The 21548-nt window shown below is 37.3% G+C and overlaps 1 protein-coding gene across 1 annotated transcript in view; it reads right to left on the bottom strand.

Annotated features, from left to right (window-relative positions):
* Positions 1-340: 340 nt before the first annotated feature.
* galt (galactose-1-phosphate uridylyltransferase) overlaps positions 341-21548 on the bottom strand; it is a 37970-nt gene continuing 16762 nt past the window's right edge. Inside the window, exons 7-11 of the mRNA XM_026174224.2 lie at positions 20408-20530; positions 12267-12399; positions 9547-9630; positions 1111-1265; positions 341-690 (exon numbers count right to left, since the gene is read on the bottom strand). Of these exons, the coding sequence (XP_026030009.1) occupies positions 640-690; positions 1111-1265; positions 9547-9630; positions 12267-12399; positions 20408-20530 (546 nt within the window). The 3' untranslated portion in view covers positions 341-639. The remainder of the gene's footprint in view (positions 691-1110; positions 1266-9546; positions 9631-12266; positions 12400-20407; positions 20531-21548) is intronic.

The raw sequence follows: 21548 nt of genomic DNA, 5'->3' as shown, positions 1-21548 counted from the left end.
CAGTAGCAGGTAGAACATTTTATTTCACGAGTCCTCTAATAGCTCAATGGAAATTTGTCCCACATCACCACTGACCATAGATTTAGTATCAGAAAAAAGGATAACTTTTCAGTGTTGAATGTTAAGACGTTATGATTTGAAAAAATAAAAATAATAATTATAATGAAAATAAGAGTAGCACAGTCTTAGACCTAGCCCAGTTTTTCAATACTACTAACAAAACACTGTGTTTGGTTATATTGGAAATGCCTTTGTGGCTGAACACTTTCCAAAATAACCAAACAAATGTTTGTAAGTATTTAACAGAAGGGATGTGAGGAAGGGGAGAATACTGTTTGGAGAGGTTTCACACACATTTTATTTAAAGTCCTTTATTACAGTCAGAAATCCAGTACCAAATTTTGTGCATATGTACTGAAAATAGAAAATATTCACATATTCCTTTGATCGGTGCATGTAGAAAAAGCTTTCGGCCCTGTGTCGGAAATGGTACTTAAACATGTAACTCTGAGACGGGGTTTTTGTCTCTTGCAAATGCCTTTTGTTTTTTTTAAATAACAAATCTTTTAAATACACCTCTTCCAACCTTCACACAGTTTGTTACAATTCAGTGCCTTTCTTGCTCTGGTTTTCATGGATCTATCTGGTTTTATAGTGCTCTTCTGGCAGGTTTCTTAGCTTCTCGGCAGCCTAGGGCAACAAACACAAAGTTATTATGCAGTTTGACATAGTTTTTATGCGATTTTATGGAGTTCTATGCATTTTCAAAGCAACAGCATGAATCAGTGGAATCCTGTACTCATGTTTTTTCTTCTTTTGATTTAAAGACATTAGCTTTTTATCTCCAAAATTAATATTTCTAAACATTTGTAAATCAAAAATTAAGGTGTCAGTCCCATATTAGCAGTCACAACTTTGACTTTTAATTGAATATCATTCAGTTTATGATGCTGAGCTTCTCCTTGCAGTAGTTACTCACTATAGGAAGCTTTGAGTAAAAAATAGTTACTATGACATTTGACTGTAGTCTGGATAAGCTCAATGGAGATGAGAAAAATCAAAAGTTCATGTTCTCTGCTCGGTATGAACGCATGTGCATAAATGTATCACCTGTTCAGGGGTGAGATCTCTTTGCTCCTGGGCAAGCATCTCATAACCCACCATAAACTTCTTAACTGTTGCTGAACGCAGCAGAGGTGGGTAGTAGTGAGCATGAAGCTGCCAATGGGAGTTATCTTCTTTTAAATATGGGCCAGTAGGCGCTCCTGGAAAAAAAGAAGACAGAAGAGAATCTTGAGTTGCATTGTGTGAAATGAATGGACCCCGCGCAGCCTCAGGTGGGAGCTCAGCTTTTCAGCTGCTTCTCCACTCCAGACTCAGCTCCCCTCTCGAGCCCCTGCATCACTGAAATAGGGAAAAACTGATTACAGAGTGGCAGCAGCTGCCCTGCCAACCACAGTGGCACTGACCCTCGAGCCCACTGCACCACCCCTCCACAGCAGCGGAGCCAGAGACCACACCCCTGCTACAGATTGAGACTACAGATTATTCAGAAAGATTAAGGTTGATAATGTTCAACTTTTTCCACAACCCTAGAGACCCGAGACTTTCTATATATGCATACTGATGCTTTCATATTGATAGGTCCACAGATCCTGAAGAACCTTGTGTAGGATCAATCTGAAGAATAAGAATAAAAGCTACAAATGGGAGCTGAGTTTTCAGTGACAATATAATGTTAAACTGTTGGTCTGTTGTGGTGAAATTGTTTATGCTCGTTTCTGTGAGAGCCAGTCTGGTCTAGCAGTGGCATGGAAAATCAAGAAGGCAAATCAAAGTACAAAAAGGATGCCTATGCTAAGCAGCCATGAAAAATATATCTGACATATCACATCAAGGGCTTGGTGGAAGAGTCATGAATGCCTGCTCCTTCATATTTTCATGTTAAGACACCATGTTTCAAGTCTAAGAACTGTAATTTTCAAAGGACAGTATGACACTGCATGTTAAAATACATTCACTGGCCTCTTTGTTATGTACAACTTGTTAGTAGGGGTTGGACCCCCTCCCTTCAGGACTGCCTCTGTGGCACTGATTCCACACGATCCTCAAGTATTTTGGTCCGTTATGTGAATGTCTGAGTCCAGGACGTACCAAAAGTACTGCATTGGTTTCAGATTTGGTGACTGTGGAGGCCATGTGAGTACACTGAACTCATTGTTGTTGTCATAAAAACCAGTAACGATGAGCTTTGTGACATGATGTGTTATTGAAAGCAGTCTATCAACACCAACAGCCTGAACAATTGATACAAGATGGGTGGATCTATGCTTTCATGTTGTTCATACCAAATTCCTAAGACCCTAATATACAAATGCTGCAGCAAAAATCGAGACTCATTTGACCAGTGACCATTTTTCCAATTTCCCACCATCTAATTTAATGAGCCTGTGCAAAATGTAGCATTAGTGTTCTGTTCTTAGCCGACCGGATGAGCAGCCAGTTTGGTCATTTCATTTGGCGTTTTTGTTTAGATATTTTCTCTATTTCATACCATTCTCTGTAACCTCTAGAGATGGTTGTGTGGAAAAATCCCAGGAGATCATGAGTTTCTGAAACAGACCACCAGTGGATCATGTGTACCGTATTATTTATTTCCTCAGTGTGCCTGTGAAACTACGAAACAAATAAATACACAAGCACACTCACAAATTGACAAGAGCACAATCAAGAACACTAAAAGGTAAAAATATGCACAGCCAGCTCACAACAAGCTTAACAATCAGTTAACTAACATGGTAAATTAAAGAATAACCCATGATGTAGTGTAACAGAAACAAAAACTTCCCTCCAACTTGGGCTTTTGTGAGGACATGCTTTCTGATTTAAAGAAAAAAGTGTGCAAATGTGCCTCCTGTTGCTGTTCAGCTGGCTTGAGATCTGGTGACTCACAAAAGCAATAGCCTGTAATTACCATAACTTTCATGATCATTCAATCATTTGCACTCATCATGTTTGTCTGCCATTTAATTCTGCCTTTTGCCTTTAATTTGCTACCATCCGCATATGTAAATTCATAAAACTTGCAGAAAATTCCAAAAACATTTGGGTTATTACATCGAGTCTCTAAATCCCCTAAGTGCCAAGACCAACAATACATACTCACTGATTTATGAGTGAAGCATTTAAATAATTTTTTGTATCTTACTGCAAGCTAATTAAGTGATCAGGGAAGAAAAAAATGCAGTGGCACATATCTTTGCAAAAGAAGTATGAAATATCCCTTGGGACATTGTATTCGCAAGGAAAGCTTCTCCTTTTGAGTGAGTTTCCTGACAACGGGGTCTGATCAGACACAGATACAGATGACAGGAGGGCGACATAAAGAAAACTAATGGATGGGGGAGAAAAAAAAGGAGGAACAAAGAAAAGCCTGAAGCAGTCAGATAAAGAATGAATAGAGACAGATGTTCCTATTAGAAGACAATTACCTAGTTTTAAATCGTCTTTGGGTGTGTTTGCTCTGCTGGCATGCGTTTCAGTATATTACTGGGTGCATTATTTCACAGTTAACAAAGTTACAGATATTCCTGGATATGGGGCCACAAATCAGAACAGTTAGCAGTGTAATTTTCAAAGACAAGCAATAACACTATATATCTGACAGATGTTTTACGACTACCATACATCACTGTTACCCTGCATACTGTGTCTGCCTCAATCTGTGTTCAAGTCCTTTACTCAGCCTGGTAATATTGTCTGTGATGCGCTGCACATCTCTCTGCAAGCCTCCTGAAGGAACAGAAAGGTAGTTTAATATAATGTATTATTTCCCAGGTGAATCAAACAGAATCCACCCAGTCCTCCATCTTTCTGTGTCACCACTCTGACACTAATAAGCCCAGCACTAAATAATAAGAGCTGGCTTCTGCCAAATTAACTAAAATAAAGAAACAGCTATAAACTGATATACTGTAAGCTATGTGCTGTATATATAGAGTGAGAGGTCAGTGTGTTTAAAGTAAACAAAGTTTAAAGTAAAGTTGTTGCCTACGGGACTAGAAAGCTTGGGGTCAGTGATTTAACTATATGTTTAAAATCATATAATGCTTAAAATAATCCACCAAAGAACTGCACAAACATGGGGGGGGGGGGGGGGGGAGTCCAGGTTTAAATTCAATTGAAATGTCATTGATCTGAAATGAGCTGTCTATTTTAAATATGTGTAAACTGAAGCAATTTTGCATAGAACAAAAGTTAAAAGTATGCTGATGTGAATGCCATGTGGAAAAAAGTACAATGCACCATGTTGATAAAGCATTCATAACTCTCTGAAATCTTTCAAGAGATACAAAACATAGCAGGAAACAGGCAGGCATTTAATCCCCTAATTGTCTGCAAGTACAGAATATGTAAATAAAAACCTGGCTATAGGTTTTTGGCTAAGTGCACACTACAAAACCGAACAAAATATGTATTAGCTTAATATTCTAATATTTAAAGGCCTAATTTTGAAATACTGTGTCTTAATTGTTAAACTGAGACAACTCTCCAATGTATCAAAGTCATTCTGTTTGCTAAAAAATAAAGGTGCAGCTACTGAGTCCCTGCTTACAACCTTCAACACATTGCTTTAACTTGACCTGAGTCTTTTAGACTCTAAGAAATGAAACAGACTAGAAGATTAAAGTCAAAACTTAACACAAGATCTGTGGGATCTTTCACCATAGGCAACTTTAGAGTGCTTCAAAGATTTGATATCAAATAAAATAAAAAGAAGAAAGTGATTCGATGACTGTGTCCTCTGGTGCCCTCTGTCCTTTTCACCACACTGCAGTTTGGGTGGGAGTGTTTCATCTCGCCTTTTAAAACTATCTTTCATGTGGGCTGCCTTGTTCCTAGTGACCTCCTTTAGAAAAAAATGATAGCATGACAACTCAGGTGGTAGGTCTTAAAAATACAGGATTTCATTTTCTGAAACTGATCTGTCAAGAGATATTTATGGACCAAAACCTTGTGTTTATTATTTCCAGTCAGATTGCTATCAAACCCTTCCCTGGTCTGAGGATGCTAATGGAAGAAGACACAAGTCACAACAAAAATTAAAAAAAATGGGGAATTACAACAGACCAAATAGCAGTAGAGTTGACCTTTAAGCTAAATGATAAATTTAGCATACTGATATGCTCACAAGGACAATGCTAACTTTATAATTTCATGTATTGAGAAAGGAAAACTGATGTCTGACAGGTACTGTGTCTCAGTATTAATTTAATGTGTTACTTGGTTACTTACTAAATGCAAAGACCAGATGAGACTGATGGGAATACAGTAGTTTTGGTCATCATTAATAAAATATTGATTTTGCCTTCTTACATACAGTCAGTGAGCAGTGAGATTTCCTTTCAGTAAAACAACTCACAGGGCACAGGTGCTGCAAGGATTGAACCAACAACCTTTAGCTTATACAAGGATCACTCTGTCCACTCAGCCATGATAGCACTACAGTCCTTTCTGCCATTCATCACCTCATCGCATCACTGCACTCTGCTAACCTCTGCCCCAGCTTGAACACAATGCAAGGACATTTCTGTGGCTTGACTCACAGTATGTAATGTATTTCCTTTACTTTCTAAAGCACAGGTTACTATCAGCCAGTACATTCACGAAGCACCTCTGTAAAAAGCAGAGAACTTTCTGGATAAAGTTTGAAATCTTGCTTTTGTGTACAAGTTGCTTCTTCACCTCAGAAAACTTATTTTGGGCTGATATTTGATATCCAATATAAATTGCAAAAGTGATATTTTTCTACAGTTCCCACAAGTTTATTTGCTTTTTCACTTTGCTGTTCTTTCATTTCCCTTATGAGTTATAAATTACGGGGAGGTACAAGAAAAATGGGCGCAGCATTGAAATACATGACGGCAAATAAACATTTGTTAAACTGAAAATACAAAAGAGCAGCAAAACATTTAGAAGAGGCACCTGCAGCATTTTATAAATATGTAAATTTATTTCATCACAAAGGCAAAACGTGTCTTCAGTTCCATGCCAAACCACTGTTATATATTCAATTCGCAATGACTTGTAACTCAACAACAAATTCAGCTTTCCTCAGAGGATATGACTTGATCGGTTCAACCTGAAATGTAAATTCAAATACCTTTTCTGACTTCACGCATTTTTTTCTTTTCTTTTTTTTAGCAAAAAATGCTATAAAGACATTACATGGATGAAAAAATAAATAAATAAGTAATGGGCCTCCTACACCTAAAGGGGCTTTTATGATATCTCATTCTAAGTCTATTGATTTGACTGCTTCCACTCTTTTGGGAAGGAATTACACAATATTTTAGAGTATGTTTATGGGAATCTTTGCCCATTCATCCAGGAAAACAACTGATGAGGTCAGTCACTGCAAGCGAGATCCTACCGTCCAACAACAATCTCTGTTCCAATTTATCCCAAAGGTGTTCTGTGTGGTTAAGGTCAGGGCTCTTTGTAAGCCAGCAAAGTTCTTTCTCACCAAAGACATTCAACCATGTTTCATCCAAATTTGGAAGCACAGAATTGTCTAAAATTGTAAACTAAAGTTTAGAGATTTACCTTCACTGGAATTTAGGAGCACAGCCCAACCCAGAACATAAAAAAAAACAAAAAACCCAAACAAAATAGCATCCCTCCTCTGCCAAACGTTATAGCTGACACAAGGGTTGCTTAGTCAAGGATTGTCGTGATTATTTTTGATCAATATTGAGATCATGATTATTTGTCATGACTATTCATTGATTTTACTGACAGAATTTGTTCATTGCATCTGTAAACAGAACACTATTTTCACATCTTCAGTGGATCTTTTTGATTTGGATGGATTGTTAATGCTGGACAATTTATATTAGCAGCAGCTGCTTTGCTTTTCTTGGCCTTCAAGCATTAGTTATACTGTAGTTTTGTCATTTGTGTTTCCAGGCAGTTGTGTAACTTTGCAGTGAACTCTTTGCATATGATTCGCTCTTGGTTAACATCACTTTTGCTCAATCCAAAGCACTTATAAATAATGGATGTTGATCCACTTCAAGGGAAAGTTCTTAAACTTCTGCTGTGGCAGACATTTGAACTTTGTTGTACATCTTTTTCTTTTTAATGTATTGTTACTTTTCTAGACTGGTGCAGGAAACTTCAAGCTGCATGGCACAGAAAAAAACTGGCTGGTATACTCAGGGAAATATTCAGGCAGTGAATATTTAGAGGACACTTTATTTGCTTTTGCTTCATGTTCTGTTGGTGGAGTGGGCAATTTAAACATCACTCGATCATCGTCATTTAATTGTAAGAAGCCAAAATCATGATTAAGATTAAAACTGCAGCCCTAGATGCACAATTAATCCAAAGAGAACACTTCGACCCATATCCAATTATGGTATGACAGTGTGAACAGCACAAATCCGACATTTTCAAGTCCGATCTGGGTCACTTTCATATGTGGTACTGAATCCGATACATATCTGATGTTTTAGAAAGTGTCTGCTGTTTGAACGGTCATGTCGCATTAAATCCGTCTTTTACGTCACTGACACAAAACAGACACCAATTATCAGCGCCGGAGAAGCGCCCGAGAAGACATCGTTAACGCTTCCTGGCCATCCGGTGTAGAGGAACATTTTATTTGTACTGTATAATCTGCAGATTCTGACAGAAATCTGCATCCTTTGAAGCATGGCTCCTCTCTAAAACAGCAATAAGGATCATTATTACTCCATATGTAAATAACAAAATAACTTTATAACTTAAGGCAAAATTGGGAAACGTAAAGTCTGAAACAGTCAAATAATACTGTTTGGTCTGGGTCTAAACAGAGCGCGTTGTGTGTGATGTCTTCTTTTGCGCATGCGGGCCGCTTTGAGGGTTCACACTAGAGCGCGTTTGCTGTCACAATTTATTTGTAGTGTGAATGAGCAGACAAAAAAAATGGATTTGATCAAAAAATCGGAATTAAGCATTAAGACCTGCAGTGTGAACGTAGCCTAAGATCTCCTGTTTTACATAAGAGACAAAAAGGTTGTATCTTTTGTAGAAGTTTTAAAAATGTAAATATTTCAATGTGTCTGAGTGCACACTAAAGTGGTAACACAGTAAGTGGCTGATGTCAAAGCTGAGACTTTATCAACCAATTTATTACGGCAGAGATGATGCAATTGCAGCAAGAGCTATCTAAACATCAGAAAACGTGTGTTGCACCTTAACGAACATATATCTTTCCAGTGACATTGGACGAGCTGATCAATATTCATATGTTCATTTTGTGTTGTGTATGATGAAGTGCCTTTGCAAAATTATGCTGGGGAGAAAAGACCGATCAAGGAGATAGGTGGAAGACTGGGGATGAGAAGTCCTCTGCATGTTAATTATGCCGATCTGCCATTATTAAAAAGCATGTCACAGGGTGAACGTTGACTTAATGGAGAAAGGGTGGCACAAATAATTAAATATAACAAGAGGTGGAGAAAAGCAATTGAAAGCTCAAAGAAAAACCAGAGGATGTAAGGAAAAAGGCAAGAAGTGGCATCTTTAATCTTGTGTTGCAGAAAATATAATGCATATGAGGTCAAAGTGGGGTGGATTTTCAGTATTAAAAATCTGCGGGGCTGTCAAAAACATAAGGTGTGACAGAATTTTAATCACCCTCCTTCCATATGACTTCTCATTGGTGCCAATTTGGTGTGGTATGAGAAATCATTTAAATACTGACTATGAAAACACTTGAAAACACACATTTTTATAGATTATTCTATAATAACTGCACTAGCTGATCACTCAGATTCAGTCAAATCATGCAAAATTGATTAGATGGAACTTTACAGTATAAACTGATAATGACCCAAAGCACAGTGCAAAAGCGAACAAAGAGGTTCTCAAGGAAAAGGAATTGGACATCCTTCAACGGCCAAGTCACTCACCTGATCTCAACCAATAGAGCATGCACTTCAGTTGCTAAAGACAAAACCAAAGAACTAGAGATGGACAAAGCAAAAGCCAAGTGATTGCAGTAAAGGCCTAGCAAAGCATCTCAAAGGAGAAAATGCATCATTTGGGGTTCTAGATGTCAGGCAGTAACTGAATGCAAAGTAGTGAAAACCTCCTAATATTTAAAATTGTTAGTTTGTTCAGTTAATTTTGAAAATGAGGCATTGCATAAAAATGGCTATAATTGCTGAACAGTTAAGGCAATACGTTTAGTAAACCTCTTGATTTAAAACTGAGAGTCTGCACTTCAATCACACCTTGATTGACTGATTTAAAATCCACTGTGACAGTTCACAGAAGAAAAGATATACAATCTGTGTCATTTTATATTATTATATGGATATATTACAATATTTTGTAGTAGTCTACATGTGATACATCCATCTATTTATTTAAACTAAAAGTATCTTGAAAGTTTTCTGCCACCTGTCTCTCATATTTCTTTCACTCTCTTAAAATATCATAAAAATATGACTGTTTCTTTTTAATTCCCCCCCCCGACCATGCCACTTTTTGTCTTACCATGCCAGCCCATGGAGTATGGAAAAGAGACTTCGAACAGATTGTCATATTTGGTCAGTAGTCGCTTCATAATGGCAGCCAGACCTGACAAACAGTAACACAGACATAGATATAATGACTAAAGGCAAATAGTGTGGGAAATAGGGAGCATGAACACATTTACATATACTTATATACCTGTGCGCATAGTTAAAAATTAACTACATGAGGAAGGGAAGCTGAAGCAAGGGTGTAAGAGTGAAAAAAAAAACTTTAAATGTGAAATGAGAAACAAATGCAAGCAAAAAAACTTTGAACTGAAAAATTTAAAAATAAAAAAATCAGTATTTTGGAGGGAAACTGGAATATAAAAGAAAAAAGTCCAGAATTATTAGTATACAAACAATTACACACACACACACACACACACACACACACACAAACACACACACGACAGATAAATAAAAAAATATTCAAAGTAATCTGTCACAATTAATCAGTAGTTTCACTTCTAATATCTAAAATATGATCTCTTCTTTAATTTTATCTTTATCTATCTTTATCTTTGAGAGCTAAAATATTTGTAACACACAGTTCAAAAACATTCTGTCATTGGCTTACAGTGGGGCAAAAAAGTATTTAGTCAGCCACCGATTGTGCAAGTTCCCCCACTTAAAATGATGACAGAGGTCAGTAATTTGCACCAGAGGTACACTTCAACTGTGAGAGACAGAATGTGAAAAAAAAAAAATCCATGAATCCACATGGTAGGATTTGTAAAGAATTTATTCGTAAATCAGGGTGGAAAATAAGTATTTGGTCAATAACAAAAATACAACTCAATAATTTGTAACATAACCTTTGTTGGCAATAACAGAGGTCAAACGTTTACTATAGGTCTTTACCAGGTTTGCACACACAGTAGCTGGTATTTTGGCCCATTCCTCCATGCAGATCTTCTCGAGAGCAGTGATGTTTTGGGGCTGTCGCCGAGCAACACGGACTTTCAACTCCCGCCACAGATTTTCTATGGGGTCGAGGTCTGGAGATTGGCTAGGCCACTCCAGGACTTTCAAATGCTTCTTACGGAGCCACTCCTTTGTTGCCCGGGCGGTGTGTTTTGGATCATTGTCATGTTGGGAGACCCAGCCTCGTTTCATCTTCAAAGTTCTCACTGATGGAAGGAGGTTTTGGCTCAAAATCTCACGATACATGGCCCCATTCATTCTGTCCTTAACACGGATCAGTCGTCCTGTCCCCTTGGCAGAAAAACAGCCCCATAGCATGATGTTTCCACCCCCATGCTTCACAGTAGGTATGGTGTTCTTGGGATGCAACTCAGTATTCTTCTTCCTCCAAACACGACGAGTTGAGTTTATACCAAAAAGTTCTACTTTGGTTCCATCTGACCACATGACATTCTCCCAATCCTCTGCTGTATCATCCATGTGCTCTCTGGCAAACTTCAGACGGGCCTGGACATGCACTGGCTTCAGCAGCGGAACACGTCTGGCACTGCGGGATTTGATTCCCTGCCGTTGTAGTGTGTTACTGATGGTGACCTTTGTTACTTTGGTCCCAGCTCTCTGCAGGTCATTCACCAGGTCCCCCCGTGTGGTTCTGGGATCTTTGCTCACCGTTCTCATGATCGTTTTGACCCCACGGGATGAGATCTTGCATGGAGCCCCAGATCGAGGGAGATTATCAGTGGTCTTGTATGTCTTCCATTTTCTGATGATTGCTCCCACAGTTGATTTTTTCACACCAAGCTGCTTGCCTATTGTAGATTCACTCTTCCCAGTCTGGTGCAGGTCTACAATACTTTTCCTGGTGTACTTCGAAACCTCTTTGGTCTTGGCCATGGCGGAGTTTGGAGTCTGACTGTTTGAGGCTGTGGACAGGTGTCTTTTATACAGATGATGAGTTCAAACAGGTGCCATTCATACAGGTAACGAGTGGGGGACAGAAAAGCTTCTTACAGAAGACGTTACAGGTCTGTGAGGGCCAGAGATTTTCCTTGTTTGAGGTGACCAAATACTTATTTTCCACCCTGATTTATGAATAAATTCTTTACAAATCCTACCATGTGAATTCATGGATTTTTTTTTCACATTCTGTCTCTCACAGTTGAAGTGTACCTCTGGTGCAAATTACTGACCTCTGTCATCATTTTAAGTGGGGGAACTTGCACAATCGGTGGCTGACTAAATACTTTTTTGCCCCACTGTATATGTTGGAGAAAAGGTGATGTATTTGCAATTTTAATCAAGTATATAATGTCTATAATGTCTTTAACCTTAAATGCATGTAAACCACTAAACCATACTTTAACAGTGATTAATTATTTGGAATAGTGTTAACACGAAAACCGAAAGATAAAGTTAATCATTATTTTACAAAAAGAAATTGCAAAAACAAAACAATAACAAAAAATTAAGTAATCAGTTACAACAATTTCACATAGTGGAGGATTTGACAAATGTATTAAAAGGTAATACTCTTCTGTAGTTACATAGTACTTAAACAGCTTAGAAAACACTTTTTGAACTTAAAGTGTGTAAAAGGGTCTAAAATTATATACTTTTTCTACTTTGAAGATGATACATATCAGAAATCAAAGCTGCATGTTCTTCACTCAATCACAGTTTCACCTCAGAGAACTCTAAATTGCCGTATCACTCTCTCAGTCACTAACTCTGTAAGTATCCTTACACACAGACAGTCTTAAAACACACACTTACCCTCTCTTTCCTCTGTTGTCAAGTCACTGATTCGGAGGACATGTCGTCTTGGTAACAACAATGTCTGATAGGGCCAAGTTGCCCAATATGGAACCACTGCCAGCCAATCAGAACTCTCCACCACAACACGTTCCTAAGAGGATACACATTAACATGTTTTAAAGTGTGCAAAGAAGCAGAATTATGTATTACATATCAATAATATAAAGCCTAAATTGCTGATACAAAGCTAAAGTGGCTTCCCAGATACTTCATGAGGTCATCACATTACCATTTTTACAAACCAAAATTACTTCTGCTGTGCAAAAGTCTTTAGCCTCCAAGGTTTTATTTAAATCTCAGTTCTAATAAGCCAGACTTTTTTTTATATTTTTAAAGTTGCCTTAGCAATAGTTTCTTCAGCCTTTCTGAATAACTTCCAAAGCTTTTCTTTGTACATTGGCTGATTTACATTCATTTTCACTCCAGTCCTTGTACCCGACCATTTTCATAGGAATGTGTGTTTATTTATTGAGACACCTAACACTAACCTATGAATCATTCAAGCATAAAAAAGACACCTGACTCAAGGGATGACTCAACAGTGTCCCGTGTACACCTAACAGAGAACAAAGCAAAGAAGCAACATTTAATTGTATCTTTAGGTATTTTTGGTCACGTGCTTTCCTTGAATTTATGAAAAAGCCAAAGATAACACTTTGACAGGCATAATATAGTATTTTCATATCAACAAGGTGATTCCCAAAGAGCTGTTATCAAAAAGCTTGGGATATCTCACCAGGATGTTAAGTGTGTCCTTAAGAATTTTGAGGAAATCAAACAAATAGACGACAAAAAAAGGAACAGGGCTACAAAATTGACCTACAACAGATAAACAGTATCTGAAAGTCATTTCCTTAAGAAATAGGAAAACGTGCAGCAAAGACCTGACACAGGACCTGAGAGGTGCATCTGACCCATCTACTGATACCTCATCGAAATGGTCTCATTGGAAGATTGGTTGTCAAGAAGCTATTTGTAAGCAAGAAAAACAAGGAGACAAAAATTGAGGTTTGCCAAATTACACAAGAACTGACAAGAAAGATCAGTGGCAACAGGTCTTATGGAGTGATAAATCCAAATTTGAGAAAGGTAAACAGTAAAAGTCTGCAGCTGACTGTAAAATACAATAGAGGCTCTGTCATGGTTTGGGGCTGCATTTCAGGCAATAGTCCTTCAAGAAGCTATGAAGACAGTTCATGCTATGTTGAATAATAAAAGGAGATCATACCAAATGTTGATTTTTCAAGCCCATTAAATTGTACAAACTTAGTTTTTGCCTTGTATTGTGCATCTCCATTTGTTTCATGTTTTGCGCCGCACCCATTTCCCATTTTCCTAACAAAAAAAAACTTTCCACATTATTGTATACTGTAATTATACCTTTTATGGTATGTGTCATACAGATACTGTATACCTGTATAGGGTTTTGCTGTCTTATATTATGCAAACAGAAAAAAAAGAGAAAAGAAAATTTCCATGATACATAAAGATATACCCGATGCTACACAGGAACATTCACACTTATGTTTGCTAAACTAAAATTACCCTACACATGTTGAAAGTAGTAATTTGATCCCTTTAGCTTATTACACTAGAAAAAGGAGCCATAAAGTTAAAAAAAAAAAAAGAAAAGAGCATGCTGTAACAAAGTGGGTTCAAAATGGTAATATAATGAGTCAGTCAGGTTTGGCTGTTCGCAGCAAGTAGCCTAATTATCATAAATTGTTTATATGCAAAATGTGTCTGAAGCCAAGAATTAACAAGCTGATGAATGGGCACAAACAAGCCCTGACCTTGCTATTACAATCCATCAAAAATAGATAAGTGTGTGCACATGCTTGTGTGTGTGTTAAATCACTAGCATGAATCTGATGCAACTTGGCTAGTAATCCCAACAGAATACATGCAATCGTTTTTTCCTCTTTGCATTTTACTTCCAGGTTCTGTTTGTTTGCATGTATTTCCTAACAGAACTCACTGCTTATTGTTATCAAAGCACAGACCTGATAAATTAACACCTCAAAGGGTTCTTTAACCAAAGATATGAAGCCAAGATGCCTGTCTGTTGCTTAGTACTGCCAGGTGAAGAGTGAATTTATAAAAGCTGGAAATCTGAAATCTGATCTGTGAGTGTATTGAGACTGAAAAGAACTGTGGCAGAAAGCCAAAATCATCAGCTATACAACTGCACTTCTTGGTTTCCATCATCCATAGCACCTAATTGACACACTGCACACAGGCTTGTATGATGTGTGATTTCGCTTGCCTAAAAAGAACAAGTTGAATTCAAGTCAACGAGCAGAAACAATCCAAGGATCACTGATAGAAGAAAGGATTTACCAGAGCCTAACTGCAAAAGTAAAGTTTGTGTTAAATTGATAATGCTGAATGGAGCACTCAGTGAATCACATCTCTCAAAATGGTACTAAAATGATTTTATAGTGTGCTGTGTATAATCATAAGGTTTGTAAGAGACAAGAATAAAATAATACACAGATCAACAACTCAACACAATGCATTGTCAAAGGAAATAAATACACATACCTTCTCTATACTGGCTTCTTGTAATTTTGAGATTGTTTTTAAATTTTACTTATCACTTTTAAAGCATGTTTTGATCTGGCTCCAGGCTACATAGCAGATGTGTTACCCCGATATCAGCCATCTTACAGCCTTAGATCCTCAAGTGCTGCCCTCCTGGTGTTTCCAAAGTCAAGGCTTAGAATATCCTTTTGAATAACCCACCTGAGTATATAAGTCTTGGAAAATCTGTGACTTGTCTCAAATTAATTCCAAAAAACACATTTTCATAAACTTGCTTTTATGTGATGTTTGCGCTCTCTTTCTTGTTCTTTATTTTGTTGTTATTTGTGTATCTTTTTTGACTGTCTTGTGTATTTTGTATGCAGTGTTTTTCTGTCTCTTAACCTCAGTTTAATTTTACAGTTTTATTTCTGGCCATAACCTCTGGCTTTCTTTTCAAATTTCTACTTGTACTTGCCTCTGAAAGCACTGTGCAAATTCTGTTTTTGAAAGGTGCTTTAATTATTCAGTGTACACCTAGTTTGCCTGATTTTTGATTTCCTTCACTCTTTTTATTTGCAACCATTTGCACATCAGAAATCATAACTTATCAGAGTCTAGCAACATACCTACAATCCAACCTGAGCAAAGGGAGTTAGACTAACAGAAAACAATTAACAATAGTTCAAAGGTTTAAATACTGAACATGTTTCTACCAGCATGTTGTTCACCCTTGTTGCACCTTCTGTGCGGTGATTGCCGAATTTTGGACCCTGGATTTCCTCCAGGTATTCAAGACATCCCCCACACCAGCAGAAAATAATGTATTGTGACTCATTCTGTCATTTCCCATCACTGTGTTTCTAACCCCAGAACTAGAGTTGTTGTGCAATACTACTATAAACCTAATTATCAGTAATCACACTTCCAGCCAGATAAGAGTCGGAGCTATAATTCTTCCACAGGTTTGAACAAGCTTGCCCAGAAAGGCATTAGTGCATAATTAATGGATCTACAGGGAATAATGTGCTGTTAAATAACTGTGGGGGGAAAACACAAAGTAATCTAACAGAATCACAAAATGTTCAGTTCTCCTAATCAAGTGAATTTGCTGTATAGAATTCTACTTAGTGCCTGGAGTAATACCACAGAGACCATGGCTTCTGTTTCACCACATACGCTTTATTTATTTATCTTTTAAAAGGGATGATGTAGCGCAACACTGTAAAGAAAACTGTATAATATTTTAATGCAAATTATTTAATCAAATCACCATGACTCACATTTTATGCTTTTAACCATAAAATTTTTTTTAACCTAAAAGCACTTACGCTACATATATCTACATAGTTTCTTCTATTTTTGTTCTATTAACTCTCAGTTTTTTTATTCTTTATCCTCAAGCCTACTCAAGTTCTTTTGTCTTCAGTACTTTCAACAGAATTACAGAGAAACACAATGAAGATGGAAAACTGAGAGCCAGAATGGTGAGGAAAGATTGAAGAGGAGGTGCTATTAAATGACAGAGAGGAAGCGAAGGGTGGCGTAAAACAGACACTTCACGGACAGCAAATCCCAAGGAGTTTTATTCAATTAGCTTAGAAAGTTTTTGTTTCAAAGTCAAGAGTGTCACCTGGGAGCCGAAGACCAATTCAGAGTCCTCTAAACACGGCAGTGTGCCAATTTAAGGTCCTAACCACGAGGTCAGAGAGACAGGAGCAAGGAGCCAGCGAGAGGGAGAGAAGGAGAGAGACGTTAGAAGACGACAAGGCTTTTTTGCACACACACACTTCTACTTTCACACTGATTTTATAAAGGTCAGTCCCCATGAGTACCTGTCTAGGAGATTCAAGTGTCTACTCTGCTCTTCTCAAAGCCTTAATGCTATCCTCTCTGTCTCCCTCACACACAGACACACACTCCCAGTAGAACAGGTCAGCTCATTCCCTGAATGAATCAGAGGCTGTCTGATTTTTTCTTTTTTCCTCTCACCTGCATGTCTTTCTCTCTTTGTGACTTTGCATCTCTGTTTGTGCCTTCACTCCTCTCTCTCTATCTCCACTCGACTCCTGCAAGCTTCTTTTGTTCTTTCTGTCTCTCGTTCCATCTACTTGCTTCTCTGCCTTCGTCTTACTTTACTCCTTGCAGTTAATCTGAAACGCTCTTCACCCATTCTTAAACTTGAAATACTTTTTTGGCATAAAAAAAAAACAACTACAAAAAAAACAAAAACGCTTTCAATTCAAGAGTAGGCTACAAGTAGAAAAATATCACTGTCTAGTTGTATGTGACTTTCAGCTGCATTTTTAATATCTAATCAAAATAATAATGACCACAATTTACGGTAAATGAGCAGGAAAATGAACAGTTTACAAACCAAAAGTGAAACTTTAGCAACTAACAGAAAAGAAGTTAAGGGTCTTTTTATATTTAAAAGGCTTATTTGAGTCTATGCGTGCATGTGCACGTGTGTATGTGTGTGTTCATAAATGTTAACTGATGAATCATCCTAACTAAAAAGTAAAATAAAAAAGTTCAACATTATGGATAAAAAATGATTTCCTTTCTTGCAAATATTTATATAAAATGATTGGTATCAGTCTTTCAAGGCCTTTACATTAAGTATGCAGGTGGTGCTCATCAGTCTGACTTTGCCCAAACATTGCTTTTTAAAAGGAAGAGCTACTCTGGCTACTCTCTGGTAAAAAAAAAACAAAAAAAACAAAAACAAAAACTAACTACCATGATCATCACTATTTAATAATGTTGTATATTTATTGTTGTGCGCTTCCCCTCTTTAATATATAGAAAAAAGTGAAGTCAAGGCAATTAACTGTCATGGTGTGTAGGTTATACATAGTGTGAGAAATGTGATGAAGAGGGCCCAAGATCCTTACACAGGATGCAGGCAGGAATTAACCAAAGAAAGACATTTATTTAGAAAGTCCTGATTTTCTGTCTTCTTTCTCAGAATTATGAAAAAAGTCAGAATTCTGACTTTATTGTCTGTAGGTTTTAATATCAGGTTTAATGTAGACATGAAAATGTAGTCATTCTTGTCATCTTGGTAGAAAATATAGTTTGTGATATTAGTAATGTGATATCATTACTTTAATTGGGAATAGTTGCCCCAGTAAATTTACATCAAACTACAAGAACATCTTACAGGTGGAAGTCTAAAACTGAAGGCACAGCTAGGTAATATCATTACAACAAGATCAACTGGTAGCATACTGTATTTTCCGCACTATAAGGCGCACTTAAAATCCCTTAATTTTGTCAAAAATCAACAGTGCGCCTTATAATCCGGTGTGCCTTATGTATGAATTCTGGTTGTGCTTACTGACCTCGAACCGATTTTATGTGGTACACGGCGCTCAAAAATCTGTCAAGAAATGTTTTAGTATGACTTTGGTAAGCTACGAAGCTGCACCGCTTAATGGATTGTCAGAGCATTACGGCTACCGTAGTCAGGAGCCTCGTGGAGTAATCTGGGTCCAAAACTCCGTCAACTTCAGGTCCCAAAGTCAAACGAACACTGCGGCATCACTCAGAGTTAAACACTGTCTAAATTCTTTCATCTTTAATAAAATGATCAGCGTTGCTGCTTTACCAGGTGTAACAACTAAATTTAACATCCAGGCATCCATGAAAACAGAATTTATTAAATTTAACGGAATTAAGTTAGCAGGAAGTTAGCTCACTAGTTTCTACCTAAACATTATATAGCATGTTCTGACTGAGAGATTTCTGAAAAAATTAAAACGTACAGCTCAGCTATCACTTCCAACATAAATGTAGAAAGGAAAGTAAACAGCAGTGACATTTGTAGGGTTACTGAAGCTCGGCTAGCTGGTATATAATGATGTGCTACGTGATTGCTAGCGACACAGCTATGTTAGCATAACATAAACAGTGAAGCTGGAGGACGAACGCTAACTTTTTTCCACTCGATAAAAGTTCCCAATGCTGTAAACAGACCAAACTTCAGTCAGGAGAATTGAGATAATTAATCCACAATACAAGGTTAGTCATTAATATACTGCAACAACACAGGAATGGAGGAGCTGCGAGAGAATTCAACATTGATTAATCAATGGTACGGAAGTGGAGGAAGCAAGAAGAATGAGTTGAGTAAAATTTGATCTGATTTTTTTTTTTTTCGTTTAATGCGCCTTATAATCCGGTGTGCCTTATGGTCCAAAAAATACGGTATTTGGGTAGCTTATGGGTGGATAAACAAAAGTGAAGCAGGTTTACAAAAAAAGGGTTTTAGCTGTGAATATAACCTGAGGTTAAGTATATTAAAAGTGGCATAAGTAAGCCAGTTCTCCATGGTTTCAGATAGAGATGTAAAAATTCACTCCCAATTCGTTCTGGGTTTCTGCTAAGTGTATGCTCACTAATAAGACATTTGCCAACCTGCTAAATGTACTCAGTGCTGTCTTCAGTGGTTACTGCTGCTGATGCTGTACACATGACTGAAAGATCACTCAAATACACCCACACTGAGTTTTCCTGTTCTTCTGGCAGGTTGAAGATTGATGCTGCAGCATTATGTTAATGAGCATCTCTGCTGTCCAATCACACGCTTCACTGACCAAGAGACAGGCAGATGATGTGGATGGGAAATCAAAAGAGAATGGTGAGGTATAAGTAAGAGAGAGGAAAAGAGCAGCATGGCAGAAAAGTGTAGTAAAGTAGACAGATAAAGAGAGCAGTCATGGTGAGAAAAACACTACGGCAGAGGAATTTCCATCAACATTATATCAAAAAAATAACTGAAGTAATATATTAAGAAAATCATTTGATTAAACAGGCCTTCGGAATCATGTATTATGGTTTGAGTTGCATATTTGACCTGGGAGACCACATCTCTTGTACGTCTCCTTGTGGAGCACACATTAGACATCAATTTCTGGATAATACACTGGATACACTTTCCATAATTCATGACTTTAGAAATTTTGAATCTGATAATAACCTGACCTCACAGGAAGAGTAAAATACAAGCTTTGGGAACACTTTATAATAGCTACTGTTATTAAATAGGAACTTGACAGGTAATTAAACTTCTCTTAAAAGATAATTACAAAATTACACAATGGAATGAGTTCGGTTTATGCACCAAAACTACAGTGTAGGATTTAACAAACCATGCTTAAAATCTACTCATCCACAACCTTAAAACTGGACAATGGAAAATTTTGCTTAAAGGGTGCATACTGTATTAAAATGGGGTCCTGCCATGGCACAGATACCACAGTACACCTTCATCCATCTCTGTGTCCAACAGTTTTAGACACACGGCAAAAGAAAGTCTTGCTGTTATAATTCCATATACAATAAATAATATAATTATTTTAAATTACCCAAATGTAATTATTGAATAAACAACTGATGGCGTAACTAATCATTCAGAAACATTATTAATTATCATTAATTAATTATTATATATTTTGTTTGTTTATTTTGTGAATTAAAATGTATTAAATTACAGATTACAAATTACTATTTCAAAAATGTTCACGTGTTTTAAAGGTTACCAAAACAATGTGTTTATGTGTGAGCCGTACCTTTTTCTCAGCCTCCCGTTTGGCATATTGCAGCAGCATTGGCTCTCCGTGTTTCTCATAGTATGCTCTCTGACAGCGGTCTGACAGGGCCGGCTCATTAGGAAGAAAGTTGCTGGCCCACACCTATATGAAAGCAGAACGCTGATTATGATCATGATGATGATGATGACAGATGGAAAAACATAGAATATAGAATAACTTAATATATGTGTGTGTGTGTGTGTGTGTGTGTGTGTGTGTGTGTGTGTGTGTGTGTGTGTGTGTGTGTGTGTGTGTGCGCGCGCGCGCGCATGCGGTTACACTACAGTGTGTTTAGATAATCAAAGGGTTATTAAGTGAATCTACCCACTTTTTCCCCACTGCCCTGATTCCAAATGACCACATTACATTTGCTATTTAATAGGGTGATTTATCAATATCACTCAATCAATAAATGTTTTACAGATGCAGAATTCAAGCTTTCAAAACACTTTCTTTTCTTTCAGGCTTCTCATATTGATAAATGGGTTTTCCCCTGCAGCCACAGGCTTTCATTTATTTCAATACAAAGTAAAAATCAGTTCCCATACACTAAAACTTAATTAAGACAGGTACTTTATCAATGTGAAAAGCACTGACTGGCCCTGAAGTGGTATTTTCTCGATGTGCTCCCCAGTCAGAACCTTTTGTGAACCCGGTTTGGTTCACAAAAATAGATTTGGACTATTGTGACACCCTTCTCTCTGCCTCCAATAAAGTTCTTGTCTATTCTTAATGAAATCTGGCCGACACCTGGGTCTTCATCTGAGGCACTCAGTGGGTCTAGAAAGTTTCTGTTGGAAAAGAATTACTTGCAAGTCATAAGATCCTATTGCACATGGGCTCAAAATTATCTACTGCAGTTGAAACAGTTGTTACACATTAGAAATCTGCTGTTCTGCTACTGTCTAAGCTCATCACACGCAACTAATCAAATGGACCAAGGCTGTGTTTCAAATATGGTGCCAAATGCTTATAATTATAATCTATTGACATTTGTTGGGCTTTTTGCTTAATTTGTCGACAACTACCAATCAAGAATTGGAGCTCTAAGGTTTAAGACGTATGTGAATAAACTCTCTAGTGAGTAAGGAAGTAAATAAGAAAGTGAATTATAAGGAAA

The sequence above is a fragment of the Astatotilapia calliptera genome, chromosome 7, assembly GCF_964374335.1.
Source record: "Astatotilapia calliptera chromosome 7, fAstCal68.1, whole genome shotgun sequence".
NCBI classification, from domain to species: domain Eukaryota; kingdom Metazoa; phylum Chordata; class Actinopteri; order Cichliformes; family Cichlidae; genus Astatotilapia; species Astatotilapia calliptera.
This window is presented reverse-complemented; position numbering and strand designations above follow the sequence as displayed.